Source organism: Diorhabda carinulata, chromosome 7 (genome assembly GCF_026250575.1).
Source record: "Diorhabda carinulata isolate Delta chromosome 7, icDioCari1.1, whole genome shotgun sequence".
In the NCBI taxonomy this organism is placed as follows: domain Eukaryota; kingdom Metazoa; phylum Arthropoda; class Insecta; order Coleoptera; family Chrysomelidae; genus Diorhabda; species Diorhabda carinulata.
In genome coordinates, this window is record NC_079466.1 from 19,916,863 (window position 1) to 19,940,741 (window position 23,879).

At 32.9% G+C, this 23,879-nt stretch overlaps 1 protein-coding gene across 4 annotated transcripts in view; it reads left to right on the forward strand.

Moving 5' to 3' along the window:
• LOC130896204 (rho GTPase-activating protein 26) overlaps window positions 1-9,467 on the forward strand; it is a 45,012-nt gene extending 35,545 nt beyond the window's left edge. For all 4 annotated transcript variants that reach the window (XM_057804130.1, XM_057804132.1, XM_057804133.1 and 1 more), the window contains one exon: window positions 2,306-9,467. In XM_057804130.1, the coding sequence (XP_057660113.1) occupies window positions 2,306-2,397 (92 nt within the window). In that variant the 3' untranslated portion in view covers window positions 2,398-9,467. The remainder of the gene's footprint in view (window positions 1-2,305) is intronic.
• Window positions 9,468-23,879: the final 14,412 nt, after the last annotated feature.

The following is a 23,879-nucleotide window of genomic DNA, read 5'->3' on the forward strand; positions in this document are numbered from 1 at the left end:
CGAAAAAAAATATTAGAAATGTGATGTGGCGATTTGTTCTTATAGTCAAACGGCTATCAAAGCACTAAACCCCATGTCATTCACTCAAAGCTTAATTGAGAATGTTGAAAACAATTTAATGAAATACGTAAGAATAATAGTCTCTTCAGTCTAGGTTCCAGGTGACATACGAATTAAAATAAGCTTAACGCCTTTAATTAACCAGTAGTATTTTTGTGGTACAGGAAAATGTTCGTTGAAGAAAGATTTTAAGAATAAATAGAAAGCACTCTTTCACAGAAAGATCTGTTACCTTTAGAAACTGCGAGAATAAATCGGGTAACAGGCTATCAGATATCTATTTTAAAAGAGGTTATATAGCTAGGCTGAGATAGTATGGTAAATAAAATTGCTGTTACAGACGGAGTTGAAGTTTCTTGTGTTTGTTGGTATGACAACAAATTAGTCCGCATGCTGTCAACTTATGTAGGTACTTCTCCTAGAATATCTTGAAGACGTTATTTTAGAGAAGCTCATGAATACCGAATAATTCCTTGCTCTGAATGGTATAAGAAGATATTTTTCCATCTGCTGGACATGTGCGTTGTGAATGCATGAAACTTGTGGAGTCAAAAGAGTTCGGAATATATGGCATTATTCGAATTGAAGCAATACGTTGCGGAATATCTGTGTGAAGTGAATAAGAATAAAAAACGACCATTGTCCAACGCTCAAGATAATTCACCAACTTCTAGTCGTGTTGGAACCTCGGAAACTAAAACGGAAACTCCCAAAAAATCAAGAAAACGGCCAGCTATGTGTCAAAATTAGGCACGTGGATCCTCTAATACCAAAGAAAAACCAATATGGTTAGCAGACCTGAAATAAGGTAAAGATGAAGCCTTCTAAAAAAGAAATTTCTTACAGGACACTAGCGGGACTAACAAACCAGTTTCCTATACGGGATATGATTTTTAGTGTGAAAAGTATTAAAGGAAGTCTGATAGATATTTTTCTTTTGCTTGTAACCTTTGCCTATAGGTTTTAATATTCCGTAGTGATATCGAGTACTATATACTGTTCGATCTAAGTTTGAGGAACCTATGAGAATATTCGAGAGATAACGGAAAAGGCTAAAAGCACGACACGAGGGAAGCTCGTAAGCATTGTAAAAAGAAGTAATAATAGCCAGAGTTTTCTAGCACTCATTTGGAAGTTCTAAAACACCAATACGGAATGTAAAATAAGGAGGTTATCTTTTTCAAGTTTTATATTAATTTTTAACACTTAAGAACAATGCTACTTCGGTTACAAACATTAATAACAAAAATTTCTTAGTTTATTGAACTGTTTCCAGCCTTATTAATGCAATAAATAATGGCATTAATATCATTGTAGACATTCTTATAATTAATAGTCGTGTTTTCTCGGAGTATTTCCAATGATTATTTCTTCTCCAATTCTACATATTTCAAAGTAATCAGTTTGTAAAGATGTAAGTGAACATTTATCAATTTAAGATGGTATTGATTCAATCGCACTAGTGTCATCTCTAAATACAAAAAAAATGGTTAGGTAACAGATGGAAAGTCCTAAATGAACATATTTTCGAATCGAATTTTAACAATATCAATAGTATTTGTAGAGGTAATAGAATATTGGTATCACAAACTCTTTTTTTGCAGAAATCTTCTTCTATAATATTGTCTTGGATCGTTTTTGTAAGTTCAGCTCTTCTTCTAAATACATACTACTCCGAATGGCAGTAACTCTTCCGTGTTAACTGTTCCGTTTTACTGAGTATATTGAAAATATGTCAGTGGAGATTTGGCTTGGACTTATATTTATTAAATTTAAAGATAAAGTAAATAATTTGAGATATTTTAATATTGAAAAATGTATAAAATTTGAAAAAAGGTTACCGTTGCTTTAAAGTACACACAATCCAGAAACCATTTCCCGGGGACGTTATCAAATGGATTCACTTTTGTGAAATTATGGTTCAAAAGCAAATTTTCAAAAACTGTTTAAATATTCATATATGTGCACCCAATCTATAACTCTCTCGTTCTTATTTGAAACTAATTAATTTCAACTCTAAAGTAGTGGAGCAGTTAAGCTATTATAATTATTTAATAAAATTAAAAATGGTAGATTGGAATTGAGTTCATAAAAATTTCTTATATTTCGCAAAATATCTCTCAATATGGTATGGGTTAAAAATGTATGAGCTTGAGCTAAATGTTTCTAAAAGACCTCCAAATATAAGTGACGTAAACATATCATAATATGTCTTATGTAAATCATTAAATGATATTTGTTGCAGTTAAATCGTCTCCAGAACCTGGTTGGTTAGAAGGAACCTTGAACGGCAAGACTGGTTTAATACCAGAAAATTACGTTGAAGTTCTTCCTTGACAAAGCGGCTCTCTAGCAAAATTGTCTACCTCTCTTTGTCGAGGAATTTGTAAAGTATTGCAACCAGATGTTGTCCGAACTGTAAGATTAAATCAACACAGGCAAAGTTTGGATAGTACAATGCCATTAGTTAAATGTACCAACGTAGGAAGAAAAGGTTCTACATAATAGTAACAATTTTATATTGATAAAGTATTAATACTGTTTTTTATGGTGGTCCTCATGTGTCATTGTAGTTTATGTTGTATTACATCTTTTTTATTGATGGAATTTTAATATGAGTATGTAGGGATGGGTATAAGTATTAATATGCGCCGGTGATTGGGACTGAACGTGATTGACTCCTAATGGATGTGCAGGTACATTTCCAAAGGAGTACTTCCATGTAAATAAAGTTTCAGGAGTAGATTTCTAATATGTTATCATCATAAAATATATGCAATAATGTTACCTATTCAAAATGTATACAAATAGCATGTATCCCAACACTACCGCAAGTCACTAAAATAAAATAAACATTTATTTTAACACTAATTTATTTTCCTGGTGCAAGTATTTTCTTCCAAAACTTTAACTTTCTATTACCATTAAAACTGTATATTACAATTCTTAAATCTCATTACTCAACTCATATTTCAATCATAGAAACAAACTTCACAGTCGCTTGAAAAATTAACAAACAAAAACAAGTGGAATGAAATTTATCTTCTTTGCAATATGTTATTTCCACCACTCTATTATTCCATATGATATGAACTAGTGACTTACGGAAGAACTTGAAGGACCAGTCGTGAGTGTTATAGTGGTAGTCAATATGTTCAATATAAATATCACCAAAAGTTCCAGAAATTTCAACTTAGTATTTTCCCATCAGCTACTAACTCTATTTCATAAAAGCTTCCACAGATTTCATTTTTTTTAATGATTTCTGGGGTCGATACAACAAATCAATAAAATTTTAGAGTTTACTATTTTTCAAGTTAAGTTGCTTTTAAAGGATTAAGATTGTGTATAATAGAAGATTGTGTTGAGATTAAATCACAGATTGCCTATAAATACCGTATTTCATCATTTTGGTCATTTACGAATATAATTTACCTCATTATAAATACTACAGTAAAATACCAGGTTTTCCAAACTCTTGCGATAATATACTATAGTAATTTACCGCCCTTAAACAAAACCATAATATGATGAGGATGACATGATTTCGTTCTAAGAGATTTGACATCGAGACTACTAATTGTTGGATTTTAAAAAAAGTAAAGGAATATATAAAACAGAAACTTTACTTTTTTCTGTTTTTAAAATAATATTGAAGAATTGATGAATATTCTGTATATAAAATAAAAATAAAATGTAACTTCATGTAAAAGTAACTTACGTAGATGGTAAATAACAAAATATATTACTTGTATATTATGTTACTTGATAATTATATTATTAATTCTTATTTCGTCATATTCGCATCCACTTTTATTATTATTTCTTCAATTAAATCTTCGTTATGGTTATCTAAATATTTTTCAATGTCTACTATTTCACCGTCTGAATCTTCTGTAATTTAAAAATTATCACCAAGGGTATCAGTAGTATCAGCATGTATAGTATCAAGGTCTGCCGGTTGAGGAAGCAAATTATATTCATTCAAATAATTTAAATTTGATTTCACATATAGAAATTTGGATCATTTTTTGAATGGATATCTGCATATTGAGAAAATGACAGTTCTGTGGCAGCAGTCGTAAGAGGGCAACTTGAAATTTCTGCAGTAACTTTATTAATTTTTATAAAACCACAGACCGATCTCCACCATGTACCTATCTTGAATTTTCTCATCTTTTAGACTTTCCCAAATAAACTTATGTTAAAAATCTCCCAGTTTCTCCCTACAATTAGCTACTTCTTGCATTACCGTGCCTATATCTTCTTTTGGTATCAATGCAATACATATTTTGTTAATATAAGAACCTGTAAAATACGGTATAAAAAACCGTATTAAATATTTAGTAATTTACTTAGAAGCTTATTCAATGAGTTACATTTCCACATCACTGGCAAATATCTTGATTCATTATGGTTTATATCCAGCAGTTATCTATAATCTTTATGATGACATGAAAATAAATGCATATATTAATGGAAGCTCGATCATACAATTATCGAAAAGACACAAATAACAAAAACTCAATAACATTATTATAGATCATTAATCAGAACCGGATTAACACTACCAACTTTAAATTATTCACCTTTGTTTCATTTTTGCTATTTTTGTTTATGTTGGTTGATACATTTGAACCGAAAATATAAAGTTGATTTTTCTTTGATTTATTTTCGGGATATATCAATAAAATAGGTGATTTGTGGTTTTAATCATATCTCACATGAAAGTTAATTGACGAAAGGCTGTATGCATAGGAATGTAATAGACTGATATTTTTGAATTGCCGTTTGTTAAATGAAAGTGTGTTAGTTTTAGTTCAATAGTAGTAAGATTATCATATACAAATTGGTCCATATTTTAAAATAATAGTACAATAAGAAGTATAAAATTTGTATTTGAATCATTGGATTTGATTGCTATATAACTATATTTTAAATCTACTTGTAATTTTAAAATGTAAACAGTGCTATATAGTTTATATATTTGTGGTTGAATAGCATGTATTTGACGTTGTGTACCAAACCGAAGATTTTGTCTCATTAATACGTATATGCTTATCATTCTAAGATAACTAGTGTATTTCATTAATTTATTGTTTAAAAAAAGCTGTTCTTTTATTTTACATATATTTAAAAAAATTAAAATAAAAAGAGGGTATTTGTAAGCGTACTATAGTTTAAAATTTCTTATTGCGAAAAAATCTGCCTTATTGTTTCAGTAAAATATGTGTATGCAATGTATGGTTGTTCTATCGATAATTAACTAATTTCAAACCAATGCAGTGAATAGAACCCTAAACTTTTCAACTTAGAAATACATAAAACGTTAACGAAATAGAAACGATTTTTCAGACATTGAAACCATTATACTGCCAGATACAAAATTAATACTCTTAGGCTAGATGTTGATTCGGAAAATAAAAACTATTAAACTATAAACCCAAGTTTTCGGGAAGTGTTCTTCCCATCATCAGGGAAACTGCAATATAAGTGAAAAAGTAAGTTAAGAAATCAGGATAAATGTGAAAAAGGTGTATTTCAATATATATTATAAAATTGACTTACGTTCAATTCGAGGATGAATTCCTAGGTGTTATCATATCAGTACAAGGTATTTTGTAGCATACAAAGGGCACGCTCATTTGACAACGTAAGATTCAACACTAAATTATAGATTAAATATCATCATGTTATTTTAAATTTTATTATTGATTCCTTTATCTCTATAATTAATTCTATTTCACACAATCTTCATTTAACATTATTATAAAGTTCCTCGTTGTGTAAATTTTTTTTGAGACAGTGTTTCAGATATATGATGAATTCTTCTGGTTTGAGTTTTCTATAGTTATATTTCATTACAATACAAATACAACCATTTGTTAGCTAGTGCAGTACAGAGTTAAGAAACATTAGTCACATTTACGAGACCTTCTTAGGGGAGACGGTCGGTTGTTTTTATTGCTTGCCAATAAACTAATAGTATCTAATATACGTGTGTCTTATCAACGTCTCGTCACTAGTAGAAATTAATCACTTTATATTATGGAGATATAAAAAATACCCGTAATTTTAGGAAAGTTTGGTAACTTTTGGTAAAATCAGCTCAGTAGCAGGTCCAAAAACCAATGTTTGTTATTATGCATAACTTCGATTCGATTCGATTTGATGGATTCATTTTTAGATGTGAGGTTCTATTATCATTATCTTTATATCTGTCTTTATTATGAATACCAATTGTTTTCTTTTTTCAGATATATTTACTGTTTTTTTAGTCTTTGCCACTCCATAAATCATTTCAAAGGCTTGTCTTCAAGTCCTATATTGGATATCATTTAGCTTTTTGATAGATAAATAGTATGACCTTTACTCCCCTGTTTTTATGAAAGTGCATCACATTTCCAATAAAATTCTAAAGATTATTTTGGAGTATAATGGTTCTATTTAATTGTATCCAACTATTATCATCATTGATATGAAATCATCGGTCAAAAATATTTGGTAGACATTAATTGAAGTTTCGGTAATATGATTTATTTTTATGATACGATTAGACGAAAAATAACTTGTTTTATGTATTACAGTATTATAAGTTAGTTTTTTGTACGTAGTGTATAGTCAAATATTAGTGAAAACCTCATTGCTTTATTTTATTATATCAGCATTCATACATACAAGTACTATCTATGCAAAATTTTGTTGATATGTGTTAGATTAATGAATGACCTTAATTTGTTTCCTGTTTTTATAATAAGTTTATTGATTTTTGGTAAATTCTAAGGTTTTTACAAATATAGTTTGAAATTGAATTTTCTAAAATTGTTATATAATATGTTATAAGAAAAGTATACACTGTAAATTTTTTTTGTAAAATTACCATTGGTTTTGGGAAATATGATGGCTAAAATTACTAATCTGTGTGTATGAATTCAAATTATAATACAATTTTATGATTTTTTAATACAAATCTTACTTGCAAAGTAATTATACTCAACTGTTTATTACTTTTAAAAACAATGTTTGAAGATTAAAAAAAATCTAGATTTTGATTCACTATGTTTTACTGTAAAATTAGAAAAAGAATTGTGATGGAAACATTTGATAGATAGCGCTAGCTACGTAATTTGCATTTATTCTTGAGTCTAAAACACCTAAGCCTCTTATTATCAAATAAATTTTGTAATTACCTGATTTAGTAGAAGACGGGAATTAAAACTCGGAATGAATCACAACTACATCATAGAAACTTGTCTGAAACATATTTTGTTGTATAGTGAATAATGATTCTGAGGGTGGATAGGCTTTGATCCCAAATCTGGCTCCCATGTATTGGATCCAACCCAAGCGCCATATATTTAATATGATAACTCTAATCGATTGTTATTTTTTGCTCAGGTATCCTTAGATTTTGAAACTTCGTAACGAAATCCTCATAGATCGACCAAATTTTATTTAGCTCCGAAGCAGAATATATCTGTTGGTTTCCCTTGATTATGTATCCATATGATCCATGTATATGTTTCTGTATCCGTGTTAGACATGTTTAAGAAAATTACGCAACAGACAAATACAAACAATCTCTCTGCGTTATGATAATAAGGCGCCGTCCCTGTACTATACATGATTTAGCGGCTTTTACTGGTCCCTCCCACGCGGCTTTTCATTTGTGGTATATAATGGTGACTGATTCGTTTCGACGGGATGTTCACGTATTGTTAATGCACTGATCATTGTTTTGGTTCACTATTTTTCTTCGAAAAATAGACTTTAGAGACAATTATTACCATTTAATTTCGGTCTCCCGATATAACACGGGCGTGTTTAAAAAGTTTAATCTCGAAAATCCGAGTTAGCACTGGACTGTGCATTAAGCAGTTATAAATAATAATTTAACAGCATGTTTTTTTAAAATCCCCCAGAAGATACTTTTTGAGAAATATAAATCAAAGAAGAAACATTTTGAAAAATATAAAATTACATCTAGTGTCAAATTTGAATAAATAAAATTTTTTCTAATATCATCGTTGATAATACCTGAAAAACAGAAGTAGAAAAAACGTTCTAGAAGTAGAACACATTAATTTGTGTCATTTTTTATTTTAATTAAGTTTGTTTCCTATCCTTCAGTCTACCATAACATTCCATAAAATTGCATTTACAAAAAATTACTATTTTTAGATTATTCGAAAGACTGGAATTTAAATAAAATGATATCATTAATAATAAAAATTAGTAAAAATTTAATGCGGAAATAAAATCTCAAGATATTTCCTTCCAGGGAACTAGAATTAAAAACGCACATATAGGTAAATGAGGCTACTTTTAAAATTTACTAATTTGTATAGATATAATAGAAACTAATGTCCGAACAATGAACACCAATTTTTATAGTGTGGCCCCTAGAATATGACCCATGTACAAAAAATAAGAACCAACTAATGTATATAGAGTAGGAGGCCGAAAGGCAGTTCACGGAATCACAATATGTGAATTTTCAAAATTTTCTTTATATTTCATGTATATAAAAATTTCCACCACTGGATTTGTGTACGTTGAAACTTGTTTTCCACTAAAGTATATAAAATTTTTAATTTTTTCTTGTTGTGTCATTTCCTTCCTGGATGTATATAACCTCTCAGTTCTTTCAGTGTGCTCTCTAGTTACCACTGATAGAAAGAACCTTCGACAACGGTTTCGTACGTCTATGTTGAGAAACCGAATACTGACCGAATGATTTGCCAAAAACTTATGACAGGTGTTACGAATAGAAGTTATTCGGTAGTAGCAAAGATGCTGCGTTTCTAAACCATTTGACATCATCAGTATACTACAATCGTACTTAGGAAAATTTGTTTTCATCTGTGCTCAATTGAAAACATATCAAATTCACTGCCAGTGGTGAAACCAATTTTTTTTTCGTATACAATGTTAACAAATATGTTTTTTTACATACTATATAGTCTACGTCGCCTCGTTGGGGGTGTCTCATTTCGAAGGGTTACACTATTATGCATACTGACTGATCAGATTAAGACAGTTACCTTTTGTTTTATCTTATTTGTTTAAATGTGCTCCAGTTAGTTATTAAAAAGATATTTAATTTTAGTATTTGTTGAATCAGCCTTTATTTTGTATTTTATGCTGGAGCTCATGTTTTTATGCGACACTATAATTTAAAAATGTTTTTAATATGCACATTTATATTTGTGATATTTACATATATGTTTACCATTCGTATATTTTATTGTTTATAATATATTCCTTTTTCAAATATGTATATGACTTGTATTATTATATGTAATTGTATAAATTTTATTCCGTTGTTATGGATTTTATTTGAGTTTCTAACTGAACCAATTTTGGTGAAAACGTTTGTATCAATTATGATTAAAGTATTAAAAGCTTTCCATAGATTTATTGAATAATTTCCCTAAATCCAATCGCCAAAATTATCCTGCCTTACCCTCCAATTCTGTATTCAATTATTATAAAATGACTGCCTTCAAAATATGAAATTTATTTAAACTGTCTTTAAAAATACTTTAATAGTGACGGAAACGTGTTTTGAGATGTGCATAGACAAGATATCTAGATACCCAACGCATTACTAGTTTTTTATCCCACCTGTCCAGGACGCCCGCTAGGCGCGCAGTCTCATAATTTAATATATAGACCTGGAATATCAAAGATATAAACAAGTTTCATTTTAATTATTCGTTAAAAATTTCATTTAAAATAAGTTTAAACTGCAAAACAGAATTCTTGCTGTTAGTAAAATGCATCTATGTGATACCAAGCTTAACAATTGTTTCAGATTCATTGGATTCTTTATGTTTTGTACCTCTATTTCTGATTGGAAATTTAACGAATAAAGATCAAAATTTTTTACCTGGAATAAATAGACTATCTTCAATCATGGAAGATTTAATATTATTATATTAATATATTAATTTACTTAAATATTATCTACAGTGCACATTAAATAAAATAGGATATACATATATAGAACTTTTATTATTGCTTCTTCCATACATTTATATTTGTTTTTAAACTAGGAGTAAATTGAATTTAAGTTGGCAATTCTGATGACTTCTGATTGGCTAGATGGCAGACAGTTTCATACGATACTTTTTACACATCTGTGTCAAAATACTTGTCAATACCTAACCTCAAAATATTTTGTACTTGTTTTCCGTAAACTTTGTTCATTCATCATTTCTGGTTATTGTGCATTGCTTTATTTCAACTTAAAAAAAAACAGTTCTTATCAGAACTCATTGTATAACTTTTTAATTAAATATGGATGCTACTCAAGTACCAGCGGTCTGTCTTCTCCACCAAAAAGACGGAAATTGATAAGTTCAGTCATTTTTCACTATAGATGTTTATGACCATATCGCAACCTCTTTTTCAGTTGTTCAAAGTCTTCAATTTGGGCAGCACTTAAATTCACTGTTTTCTCCTTATCGACCAACTAATAATTCTAGCGGCTGCTTCCAACTGTTTTACGTTAAATTTGAGAGCCTTCACTCGAACAAAATTGCCAATATTTTTTTTTTGTTTTGGGTTATGTTTGCAGCTTGCTGAGTTTTATATGTTCGCATCTTCTTGTCTTGTACTCGAGTATCTTGTGATCTGATTTCCCATCATAGTCATCTTATTTTCAAAAACCCCATTTCATTTTCTCATTCAACGTTGTTAATCCATTCTCTGTATTCGATTTGATTGTTTCGTTAAAAATAGTAAAAACCTTATTCTTAATAACAGATTTTATAAATGAAATTTTATTTTCGACATCAGCGGCAATGTCAATTTTCAATGATAAAATATCGTTCTTCATCTGCACATCGTATTACCTGCCAAGTCTAGCGTCTTAAGATGCCCATTGGAGTGACAGTGCCCCAATAAAACTCTTGAGACTATTAGTATATCTTCTCTGGTTATAGCTTTCCAGAAGTGTCTTTTCCTATCTCAACCCCTGGAGGTTTCCCAGTAGCTGGTTTTACTCTTATCTACTTTTTTTTTCCCAATGTTTTCTCTACTCTTTTGTAGCTGATACCACGCAAGGGTTCAGGTCCAATGAAGACTTTGTCTGCCTCTACTTTAACTGATCTGTCAGCTATTTTGTTTCCCTATACTCCGATTGGTCCCGGAATCCATTGCTTTATATTTCTTGCATAGCTGTTTGAATTCGACTAGGCGTTCTCAATTTAGTTTGGATTTTATGATACATATTTTTCAATTGCATAAATTTCTACTTGAAAAATATTTGGTGTGTCGCCCAGGCTTTCGGAGTGTTTAGTTCTGGGCTCGTACACTCCTATTCCAGTTCTGTGTGCTGCTTTATTAGAATCTATGTACCATTTGATGATATTTCTGTTCATTTCTCGTTTTTCATGGGCGGTTTTTGTTTGGTGATTTTGTCTCTAAACATTCTAAGTGATGTTATTTCTACTACTCCTATTTCTCCCTGTACAGTTTCTGTACACCATCAGGATTTTTTTTATCTAACACTTGGTAACAGTTTTCACAATATTACTCGTGAACTACTACAAAAAAAGGTCAAGTTTCTGGTATATAAAGGTGGTTAAGCGAACATTAAAATGAAACAAAGAGCAACCTCCTTTTAGTTAATATTTGTACGAAATATAGGATATATGGATGGGATGGTACGTTTTCTAGTTGTTACTTGGCTGCAGATATTTCCTATCTGAAAATTACAAAGTAGATTATGTATTCATATATTGATTGTGAGGACGATTTGAATCTCGATTAGTGATAATTAAAGATGTTTCTTATGAATAAATTTTTTTTCAAAATATGCATATTTTTTCATTCACCTAACCTCAATCTTCAAAATAATCTTATAAGATGTTCATGAATGATATAATCTGATATAATCTAACCAAAAATACATTCTCCTGCAGTAAAATTAAGTTGATTATACTTCTTCCAAAAATATTACAATTCTTTGTGAAAAATCAGCCCTAAAAATCCGTAGCAGCACCTTTTCAAGCAAAATATCTCACAAAAATTGAAGATCATTATGCAAAATACTTCACCATTTCTTCTGCGAGATTAAGTTTGCAGGATGCAACGAACAAAAATGGTGATGAAAAGGTTTTTTATGTATACATTTCCGCACCACCTATGAGGTAGTATACTCAGCGCGTTTTTTTTTAACGTGGTTTCCCCTGTAGGCCTATTCCACGATCTACTGAAGTCCTGTTCGTTACTAAATAATGGATTAACTGTCAAGACATCGGAACCGATTTTTATTTATGAAACAGAAAACACTCGCAGTCTTCCATAGTGTATGGAGAAAAGCTCAGGTGCGACTGCCCAGGTTGAAACCAAGTCTGAACGACGCGGTTGAGCTATGTTACCCATAACACATCATGGTGACTGTCGTGTTTCTGTATGAAAAAAGAACGACCACCGCTTTTTGAAAGAGAAATACTATTAGAAATGATTCCGTATATGTTTCTGTTCAAAACAAAAGAACAACCACCTCTATTTGAATGAGAAAGGTCAGTAGAAATGATGGAGTTTGGAAAGAAACAGAAAAAAACTTGCAGTCTTCCATAGTGTATGGAGTAAGAGCTCAGGTGCGACTGCCCGGGTTGAAACCAAGTCTGAACGACGCGGTTGAGCTATGTTACCCATAACACTTCATGGTGACTGTCGTGTTTCTGTATGAAAAAAGAACGACCACCGCTTTTTGAAAGAGAAATACTATTAGAAATGATTCCATATATGTTTCTGTTCAAAACAAAAGAACGACCACCTCTATTTGAATGAGAAAGGCCAGTAGAAATGATGGAGTTTGGAAAGAAACAGAAATAACTTGCAGTCTTCCATAGTGTATGGAGTAAGAGCTCAGGTGCGACTGCCCGGGTTGAAACCAAGTCTGAACGACGCGGTTGAGCTATGTTACCCATAACACTTCATGGTGACTGTCTTGTTTCTGTATGAAAAAAGAACGATCACCGCTTTTTGAGAGAGAAATACTATTAGAAATGATTCCGTATATGTTTTTGTTCAAAGAAAAAGAAACGACCACCTCTATTTAAATGAGAAAGGCCAGTAGAAATGATGGAGTTTGGAAAGAAACAGAAATAACTTGCAGTCTCCCATAGTGTATGGAGTAAGAGCTCAGGTGCGACTGCCCGGGTTGAAACCAAGTCTGAACGACGCGGTTGAGCTATGTTACCCATAACACTTCATGGTGACTGTCGTGTTTCTGTATGAAAAAAGAACGACCACCGGTTTTTAAAAGAGAAATACTATTAGAAATGATTCCGTATATGTTTCTGTTCAAAACAAAAGAACGACCACCTCTATTTGAATGAGAAAGGCCAGTAGAAATGATGGAGTTTGGAAAGAAACAGAAATAACTTGCAGTCTTCCATAGTGTATGGAGTAAGAGCTCAGGTGCGACTGCCCGGGTTGAAACCAAGTCTGAACGACGCGGTTGAGCTATGTTACCCATAACACTTCATGGTGACTGTCTTGTTTCTGTATGGAAAAAGAACGATCACCGCTTTTTGAAAGAGAAATACTATTAGAAATGATTCCGTTTATGTTTTTGTTCAAAGAAAAAGAAACGACCACCTCTATTTAAATGAGAAAGGCCAGTAGAAATGATGGAGTTTGGAAAGAAACAGAAATAACTTGCAGTCTTCCATAGTGTATGGAGTAAGAGCTCAGGTGCGACTGCCCGGGTTGAAACCAAGTCTGAACGACGCGGTTGAGCTATGTTACCCATAACACTTCATGGTGACTGTCGTGTTTCTGTATGAAAAAAGAACGACCACCGCTTTTTGAATGAGAAAGGCCAGTAGAAATGATGGAGTTTGGAAAGAAACAGAAATAACTTGCAGTCTTCCATAGTGTATGGAGTAAGAGCTCAGGTGCGACTGCCCGGGTTGAAACCAAGTCTGAACGACGCGGTTGAGCTATGTTACCCATAACACTTCATGGTGACTGTCGTGTTTCTGTATGAAAAAAAAACGACCACCGGTTTTTGAAAGAGAAATACTATTAGAAATGATTCCGTATATGTTTCTGTTCAAAACAAAAGAACGACCACCTCTATTTGAATGAGAAAGGCCAGTAGAAATGATGGAGTTTGGAAAGAAACAGAAATAACTTGCAGTCTTCCATAGTGTATGGAGTAAGAGCTCAGGTGCGACTGCCCGGGTTGAAACCAAGTCTGAACGACGCGGTTGAGCTATGTTACCCATAACACTTCATGGTGACTGTCTTGTTTCTGTATGAAAAAAGAACGATCACCGCTTTTTGAAAGAGAAATACTATTAGAAATGATTCCGTATATGTTTCTGTTCAAAGAAAAAGAAACGACCACCTCTATTTGAATGAGAAAGGCCAGTAGAAATGATGGAGTTTGGAAAGAAACAGAAATAACTTGCAGTCTCCCATAGTGTATGGAGTAAGAGCTCAGGTGCGACTGCCCGGGTTGAAACCAAGTCTGAACGACGCGGTTGAGCTATGTTACCCATAACACTTCATGGTGACTGTCGTGTTTCTGTATGAAAAAAGAACGACCACCGGTTTTTAAAAGAGAAATACTATTAGAAATGATTCCGTATATGTTTCTGTTCAAAACAAAAGAACGACCACCTCTATTTGAATGAGAAAGGCCAGTAGAAATGATGGAGTTTGGAAAGAAACAGAAATAACTTGCAGTCTTCCATAGTGTATGGAGTAAGAGCTCAGGTGCGACTGCCCGGGTTGAAACCAAGTCTGAACGACGCGGTTGAGCTATGTTACCCATAACACTTCATGGTGACTGTCTTGTTTCTGTATGAAAAAAGAACGATCACCGCTTTTTGAAAGAGAAATACTATTAGAAATGATTCCGTATATGTTTCTGTTCAAAGAAAAAGAAACGACCACCTCTATTTGAATGAGAAAGGCCAGTAGAAATGATGGAGTTTGGAAAGAAACAGAAATAACTTGCAGTCTCCCATAGTGTATGGAGTAAGAGCTCAGGTGCGACTGCCCGGGTTGAAACCAAGTCTGAACGACGCGGTTGAGCTATGTTACCCATAACACTTCATGGTGACTGTCGTGTTTCTGTATGAAAAAAGAACGACCACCGGTTTTTAAAAGAGAAATACTATTAGAAATGATTCCGTATATGTTTCTGTTCAAAACAAAAGAACGACCACCTCTATTTGAATGAGAAAGGCCAGTAGAAATGATGGAGTTTAGAAAGAAACAGAAATAACTTGCAGTCTTCCATAGTGTATGGAGTAAGAGCTCAGGTGCGACTGCCCGGGTTGAAACCAAGTCTGAACGACGCGGTTGAGCTATGTTACCCTTAACACTTCATGGTGACTGTCGTGTTTCTGTATGAAAAAAGAACGACCACCGCTTTTTGAAAGAGAAATACTATTAGAAATGATTCCGTATATGTTTCTGTTCAAAAAAAAAGAACGACCACCGCTTTTTGAAAGAGAAATACTATTAGAAATGATTCCATATATGTTTCTGTTCAAAACAAAAGAACGACCACCTCTATTTGAATGAGAAAGGCCAGTAGAAATGATGGAGTTTGGAAAGAAACAGAAATAACTTGCAGTCTTTCATAGTGTATGGAGTAAGAGCTCAGGTGCGACTGCCCGGGTTGAAACCAAGTCTGAACGACGCGGTTGAGCTATGTTACCCATAACACTTCATGGTGACTGTCGTGTTTCTGTATGAAAAAAGAACGACCACCGCTTTTTGAAAGACAAATACTATTAGAAATGATTCCGTATATGTTTCTGTTCAAAAAAAAAGAACGACCACCGCTTTTTGAAAGAGAAATACTATTAGAAATGATTCCATATATGTTTCTGTTCAAAACAAAAGAACGACCACCTCTATTTGAATGAGAAAGGCCAGTAGAAATGATGGAGTTTGGAAAGAAACAGAAATAACTTGCAGTCTTTCATAGTGTATGGAGTAAGAGCTCAGGTGCGACTGCCCGGGTTGAAACCAAGTCTGAACGACGCGGTTGAGCTATGTTACCCATAACACTTCATGGTGACTGTCGTGTTTCTGTATGAAAAAAGAACGACCACCGCTTTTTGAAAGAGAAATACTATTAGAAATGATTCCGTATATGTTTCTGTTCAAAACAAAAGAACGACCACCTCTATTTGAATGAGAAAGGCCAGTAGAAATGATGGAGTTTGGAAAGAAACAGAAATAACTTGCAGTCTTCCATAGTGTATGGAGTAAGAGCTCAGGTGCGACTGCCCGGGTTGAAACCAAGTCTGAACGACGCGGTTGAGCTATGTTACCCATAACACTTCATGGTGACTGTCTTGTTTCTGTATGAAAAAAGAACGATCACCGCTTTTTGAAAGAGAAATACTATTAGAAATGATTCCGTATATGTTTTTGTTCAAAGAAAAAGAAACGACCACCTCTATTTAAATAAGAAAGGCCAGTAGAAATGATGGAGTTTGGAAAGAAACAGAAATAACTTGCAGTCTTCCATAGTGTATGGAGTAAGAGCTCAGGTGCGACTGCCCGGGTTGAAACCAAGTCTGAACGACGCGGTTGAGCTATGTTACCCATAACACTTCATGGTGACTGTCTTGTTTCTGTATGAAAAAAGAACGACCACCGCTTTTTGAAAGAGAAATACTATTAGAAATGATTCCGTATATGTTTTTGTTCAAAGAAAAAGAAACGACCACCTCTATTTAAATAAGAAAGGCCAGTAGAAATGATGGAGTTTGGAAAGAAACAGAAATAACTTGCAGTCTTCCATAGTGTATGGAGTAAGAGCTCAGGTGCGACTGCCCGGGTTGAAACCAAGTCTGAACGACGCGGTTGAGCTATGTTACCCTTAACACTTCATGGTGACTGTCGTGTTTCTGTATGAAAAAAGAACGACCACCGCTTTTTGAAAGACAAATACTATTAGAAATGATTCCGTATATGTTTCTGTTCAAAACAAAAGAACGACCACCTCTATTTGAATGAGAAAGGCCAGTAGAAATGATGGAGTTTGGAAAGAAACAGAAATAACTTGCAGTCTTCCATAGTGTATGGAGTAAGAGCTCAGGTGCGACTGCCCGGGTTGAAACCAAGTCTGAACGACGCGGTTGAGCTATGTTACCCATAACACTTCATGGTGACTGTCGTGTTTCTGTATGAAAAAAAAACGACCACCGGTTTTTGAAAGAGAAATACTATTAGAAATGATTCCGTATATGTTTCTGTTCAAAACAAAAGAACGACCACCTCTATTTGAATGAGAAAGGCCAGTAGAAATGATGGAGTTTGGAAAGAAACAGAAATAACTTGCAGTCTTCCATAGTGTATGGAGTAAGAGCTCAGGTGCGACTGCCCGGGTTGAAACCAAGTCTGAACGACGCGGTTGAGCTATGTTACCCATAACACTTCATGGTGACTGTCTTGTTTCTGTATGAAAAAAGAACGATCACCGCTTTTTGAAAGAGAAATACTATTAGAAATGATTCCGTATATGTTTCTGTTCAAAGAAAAAGAAACGACCACCTCTATTTGAATGAGAAAGGCCAGTAGAAATGATGGAGTTTGGAAAGAAACAGAAATAACTTGCAGTCTCCCATAGTGTATGGAGTAAGAGCTCAGGTGCGACTGCCCGGGTTGAAACCAAGTCTGAACGACGCGGTTGAGCTATGTTACCCATAACACTTCATGGTGACTGTCTTGTTTCTGTATGAAAAAAGAACGATCACCGCTTTTTGAAAGAGAAATACTATTAGAAATGATTCCGTATATGTTTCTGTTCAAAGAAAAAGAAACGACCACCTCTATTTGAATGAGAAAGGCCAGTAGAAATGATGGAGTTTGGAAAGAAACAGAAATAACTTGCAGTCTTCCATAGTGTATGGAGTAAGAGCTCAGGTGCGACTGCCCGGGTTGAAACCAAGTCTGAACGACGCGGTTGAGCTATGTTACCCATAACACTTCATGGTGACTGTCTTGTTTCTGTATGAAAAAAGAACGATCACCGCTTTTTGAAAGAGAAATACTATTAGAAATGATTCCGTATATGTTTCTGTTCAAAGAAAAAGAAACGACCACCTCTATTTGAATGAGAAAGGCCAGTAGAAATGATGGAGTTTGGAAAGAAACAGAAATAACTTGCAGTCTCCCATAGTGTATGGAGTAAGAGCTCAGGTGCGACTGCCCGGGTTGAAACCAAGTCTGAACGACGCGGTTGAGCTATGTTACCCATAACACTTCATGGTGACTGTCTTGTTTCTGTATGAAAAAAGAACGATCACCGCTTTTTGAAAGAGAAATACTATTAGAAATGATTCCGTATATGTTTCTGTTCAAAACAAAAGAACGACCACCTCTATTTGAATGAGAAAGGCCAGTAGAAATGATGGAGTTTGGAAAGAAACAGAAATAACTTGCAGTCTTCCATAGTGTATGGAGTAAGAGCTCAGGTGCGACTGCCCGGGTTGAAACCAAGTCTGAACGACGCGGTTGAGCTATGTTACCCATAACACTTCATGGTGACTGTCGTGTTTCTGTATGAAAAAAAAACGACCACCGGTTTTTGAAAGAGAAATACTATTAGAAATGATTCCGTATATGTTTCTGTTCAAAACAAAAGAACGACCACCTCTATTTGAATGAGAAAGGCCAGTAGAAATGATGGAGTTTGGAAAGAAACAGAAATAACTTGCAGTCTTCCATAGTGTATGGAGTAAGAGCTCAGGTGCGACTGCCCGGGTTGAAACCAAGTCTGAACGACGCGGTTGAGCTATGTTACCCATAACACTTCATGGTGACTGTCTTGTTTCTGTATGAAAAAAGAACGATCACCGCTTTTTGAAAGAGAAATACTATTAGAAATGATTCCGTATATGTTTCTGTTCAAAGAAAAAGAAACGACCACCTCTATTTGAATGAGAAAGGCCAGTAGAAATGATGGAGTTTGGAAAGAAACAGAAATAACTTGCAGTCTCCCATAGTGTATGGAGTAAGAGCTCAGGTGCGACTGCCCGGGTTGAAACCAAGTCTGAACGACGCGGTTGAGCTATGTTACCCATAACACTTCATGGTGACTGTCTTGTTTCTGTATGAAAAAAGAACGATCACCGCTTTTTGAAAGAGAAATACTATTAGAAATGATTCCGTATATGTTTCTGTTCAAAGAAAAAGAAACGACCACCTCTATTTGAATGAGAAAGGCCAGTAGAAATGATGGAGTTTGGAAAGAAACAGAAATAACTTGCAGTCTTCCATAGTGTATGGAGTAAGAGCTCAGGTGCGACTGCCCGGGTTGAAACCAAGTCTGAACGACGCGGTTGAGCTATGTTACCCATAACACTTCATGGTGACTGTCTTGTTTCTGTATGAAAAAAGAACGATCACCGCTTTTTGAAAGAGAAATACTATTAGAAATGATTCCGTATATGTTTCTGTTCAAAGAAAAAGAAACGACCACCTCTATTTGAATGAGAAAGGCCAGTAGAAATGATGGAGTTTGGAAAGAAACAGAAATAACTTGCAGTCTCCCATAGTGTATGGAGTAAGAGCTCAGGTGCGACTGCCCGGGTTGAAACCAAGTCTGAACGACGCGGTTGAGCTATGTTACCCATAACACTTCATGGTGACTGTCTTGTTTCTGTATGAAAAAAGAACGATCACCGCTTTTTGAAAGAGAAATACTATTAGAAATGATTCCGTATATGTTTCTGTTAAAAAAAAAAAGAACGACCACCTCTTTTTGAAGGAGAAATTCTAGTAAAAGAACGACCACCTCTTATTCAAACATACTTGAGAAATCCAAAATACTTACACACATGGCAGGTATCTCTCTTTGATGACTGACGAGAGTCCTGAAAAAAACATTGTGTGAGTTCTTCAATCACCAATATAATTTTAAAGTTTAAACAAATCTATTTAAATTCACTAAACCACACAAATGTAAGTATACCAAGAACTGATGTAACGTTATACCTTTAAATTAAATAAAATTTTAGAAGAAAAAGATAAGAAAGAAAATAATAATGAATGCAATAATTGTCGTGGAATAAAGCTAATTAGCACATAGCTCAAAATAAACGAATAAATCATAAGTACGAGTATACGACGACTAAACCGTCAAGGAGAAATTATATTTAAATATAAAAGTATGGAATGAAATATCAATAAGCAGAAGTTGAAATGAAAGTTGAAGCAAAAACAAATTTGGATATAATTAGGAAAAATGATGAGAAAAATGAGAAAACAAATAATATACAATAAAATAGAAGAAAGGAAGCCAAATTATTAGTGAGAAAATTGATGAAATCATAGATATATTAGAGGAGAGGAATGAAAATTTAAACAAGACAATAGGTGAGAAAATATGTCAAGATGGAAATAAATTTATTAATTCAAAAAAAGAGAAATTGAAAAAAAAAACAAACCGATAAATAAAAAGAAGGAGAGAGAGAAAATCACTGATAATTATAAATGAAATGGCAAAAGAAGGCAATGTGAAATAACAATAATAGCAGTTCGTAGCACTAATAGAATTGAAAAAAAATCAGATATGAGGAATAGAATCTATCACAGACTTTAGAAATGAAAGGAATATAAAATGATAGGAAGTAAATATTGAGAGATTTCATACTAGTTAAGAAGGTATGTTGTGAGATGGAAAATATAAAACAAAGTAATAACATAAAGTAAAAACATAATATAGAAAAAAAAACAACAAGAACATGAATAGAAAATTGAACCAGAAAATTCAACGCATATATAATGAAATAGATAAATTAGATAATAGATAAGAATATGAAAACAAAGGAGAAAGATAATTAGAAAATTGATGAGAGTATCAAGAATATAAATGAAAATATTGACAAGGAGATAGAAGATAAACGTGATAACGTACACTAAATCAAATCTATTTGACAGTGAAAATGATGATCAAGTGTTGTGATAGTTAAAGTAAATTGAAAATAAATAATAGGTAAAAAGAAATATTAGAATAAAAACAAATAAAACTGGAAAAAATTAGTTTGAACTAAAAGGAAATAGAGAAATTTAAAATATAAATGGAAAGGAAATCAGTTACAAAGCAAATTGAATGTGATCAGAGCGTAAGTCGTTACTTCTAATTTAAAAAATATTTAAATTGTCTAAAAATAAAATTTCAAATGAATTTAAAACGTATAGTTTTCGTTAATAAAAAATGGAAAGCTTAAAGACTTACCTTTTTCCTGAAGATAATCCTTTAATCCAACTAACAACACAAAATATTTTCAATGAAATTATACACCCGGTTCACTCGCGTTCTTAACAACAAATCAATCGACACAACCGACCTCCACCGTGTCTCGAGAGAAACTGAGATTTGTACATCCAATACACACCGATAGATGTGCGCCACCGTAATGACTAATTTAAAAATTACCTGTAATACCGGTTTATCTATGAATCAATATTAGTCATCAACTCGAAATTTATTTGTTGTACTAAAAACCGGTATTACTGTCATCTTTAACGTGTTACTAACGTAAATTCTATTTGATTTTCGTTTTAAATTTGGCGAAAATAATGTTTTCAAACTTCGAAAAAGGCTGTTTAAAATTTTTGTGGAAATTTTTTCAAAATATATTTACTTATTTATGTTTAGGTAGACTTTTCTTTGTTATGAACTTGAGGTTTACGTGGATACTGCAAGATGCAACTGTAACATATAATCAAAACTTTGGAAATAAATAAGTAACGGGCCTATTTTCTTAGCTGATATTTTTCATGGTTTCCAAACTCCAACCTGCTATAATATGATATCCTTCATGCTGGTAAATTTAAATTTTATTAATGGCGCGTAATTCAAATTATATGAAGGTTTATATTGCTATCCAAGAAAAACTAATAAATTTTTATATTTATGTTTTTGTTTATAATATATTTCCATAATTTATATAAAAATGAAACATCAAAAACCACTGCATAGTCCGAAAGTAACGCTTGGGCAGCAATCTTAAGCAAAGGAATTATTGGCCCTCTCTTCTTTAAAGATTCTCGAGGACGAAACATCACCGTTAACACCGACCGCTATGTTGTGATATTATTTGATTCTATAGAACTTGCGAAATCAAGAATAGCGAATACTATAACTTAGTTCCAACAAGACGGAGCGACCTGTCACACATCAAATGACTCTATGGCGGTTGTGAGACAGATGTTTCCTGCAAGACTAATTTCCAAAAAAGGTGATATCCCCTAGCCTCCACGTAGCCCTGACTTGACTTTTTTTGTGGGGAAACCTCAAAGATAAAATCTACATGAACAATCCTAGAGACATCAGTCAGCTAAAGGAAAATATCCGCCAGGAAATGGCAGCAACCACCCCAGATTTATTGTTTCACAAATCTACGTTCGCGTTTAGAGGAGTGCCGTATATTTAGATGATGTTATTTTTAAAAAATAAACTTTATTTAATTACCTAATCATCATATCTTTTATTTCAACAATACCTTATGTATTTATTTTTTCAACCTATAATTAATAAATGCACGTTCTATTGCGCCACCTTTCCCATGCTATGGAAATTCCACTGTGGCACAAAATTATAAATGACAGAGGCTGCAAAATAAAGCAATCAAAATTAGATTTGCTAAAAAATATAACACACCTAGTAATTCACTATATCAGGACTATCTATCCATTCTTAAATATGGATAAACTAAAAACATTTCAGCAAATAAAACTCATACATAAAATACTAGAAAACCTAATAAAAACTGATATTAAATTAAAACAAAATCAAGATTACCACAAGTAGAATCTGCGGAAAAAAGAAGCACTTAGGAACAATTGTTTACATAAAAAAAAGCTCAAACCTCTCCAATATTTGCAAGTATAACTGCATCTAACAGTGTTTTTAAGTTAGAAATAGAGGGAAGTGGAAAACTGTTTATAGGGACCCTAAGAAGCTATTGAGAAATGGATTTAAATAGAGAAAATAAAAAAAAATAGAATTACATTATTTATTTGTTTTCCATTATAATTTAATAACTTGAGGCCTTCATGCCAAATTATTTTTATCTGTTTGGAGGACAGAAATAAATGTTTAAAAAAAGATTAGAATTTCTATTATTTGAGTCTCGGACCAATGAGCCATAGTTTTCTAGAAAATATCATTTAATGGATTAATTCACTATCCCCAACATATTGTATCATACACCAGTGTTCCAAATGGTTTTTCACATACGTGGAAAAATCGGGCACAGATCTTTGCATAAATTAGGAAAACATGCTTCAAAAACTTTCACTCTGCAATTTGTTGTGAATAAAAGACAAGGTTTTTATTTTTTTCTTTATTGTTCCTACAGTTAAGTGAATATTTTTAATACTATCTCTCAGCCATAACAATTTTCGGTAAGTCTTTTTGGTCAGTTTTTTGCACTATCTTAGTATCACCACTTCAAAATGTATATACAATTACAGAATGTTTATTTTATCAACCATTTCTGATATAGTATATTTAGATTTACAGCCTTTAGAAAGTAGTTTCAAGCACTACTAACGAAATAAACACTATGGAGTTTTCAGGAAATTTACACATAAAACAGACAGAATTCTTACAAAAACCACTATTACAAATAGAATAAAGTACTGTATAAAACGAAAAATTTTGGATGGAGAAATTTAGAATTCCAAACAGTTGTGCAGCTTTAGCATTCTCAGGAATCTCAATGAAGATGCTAAGAAGGATAGCGAGATATCACGCAAACTTTACTTAATGTTTGCTTGAAAACATTCCCAGACAATTCATTTAAATGTACATATGA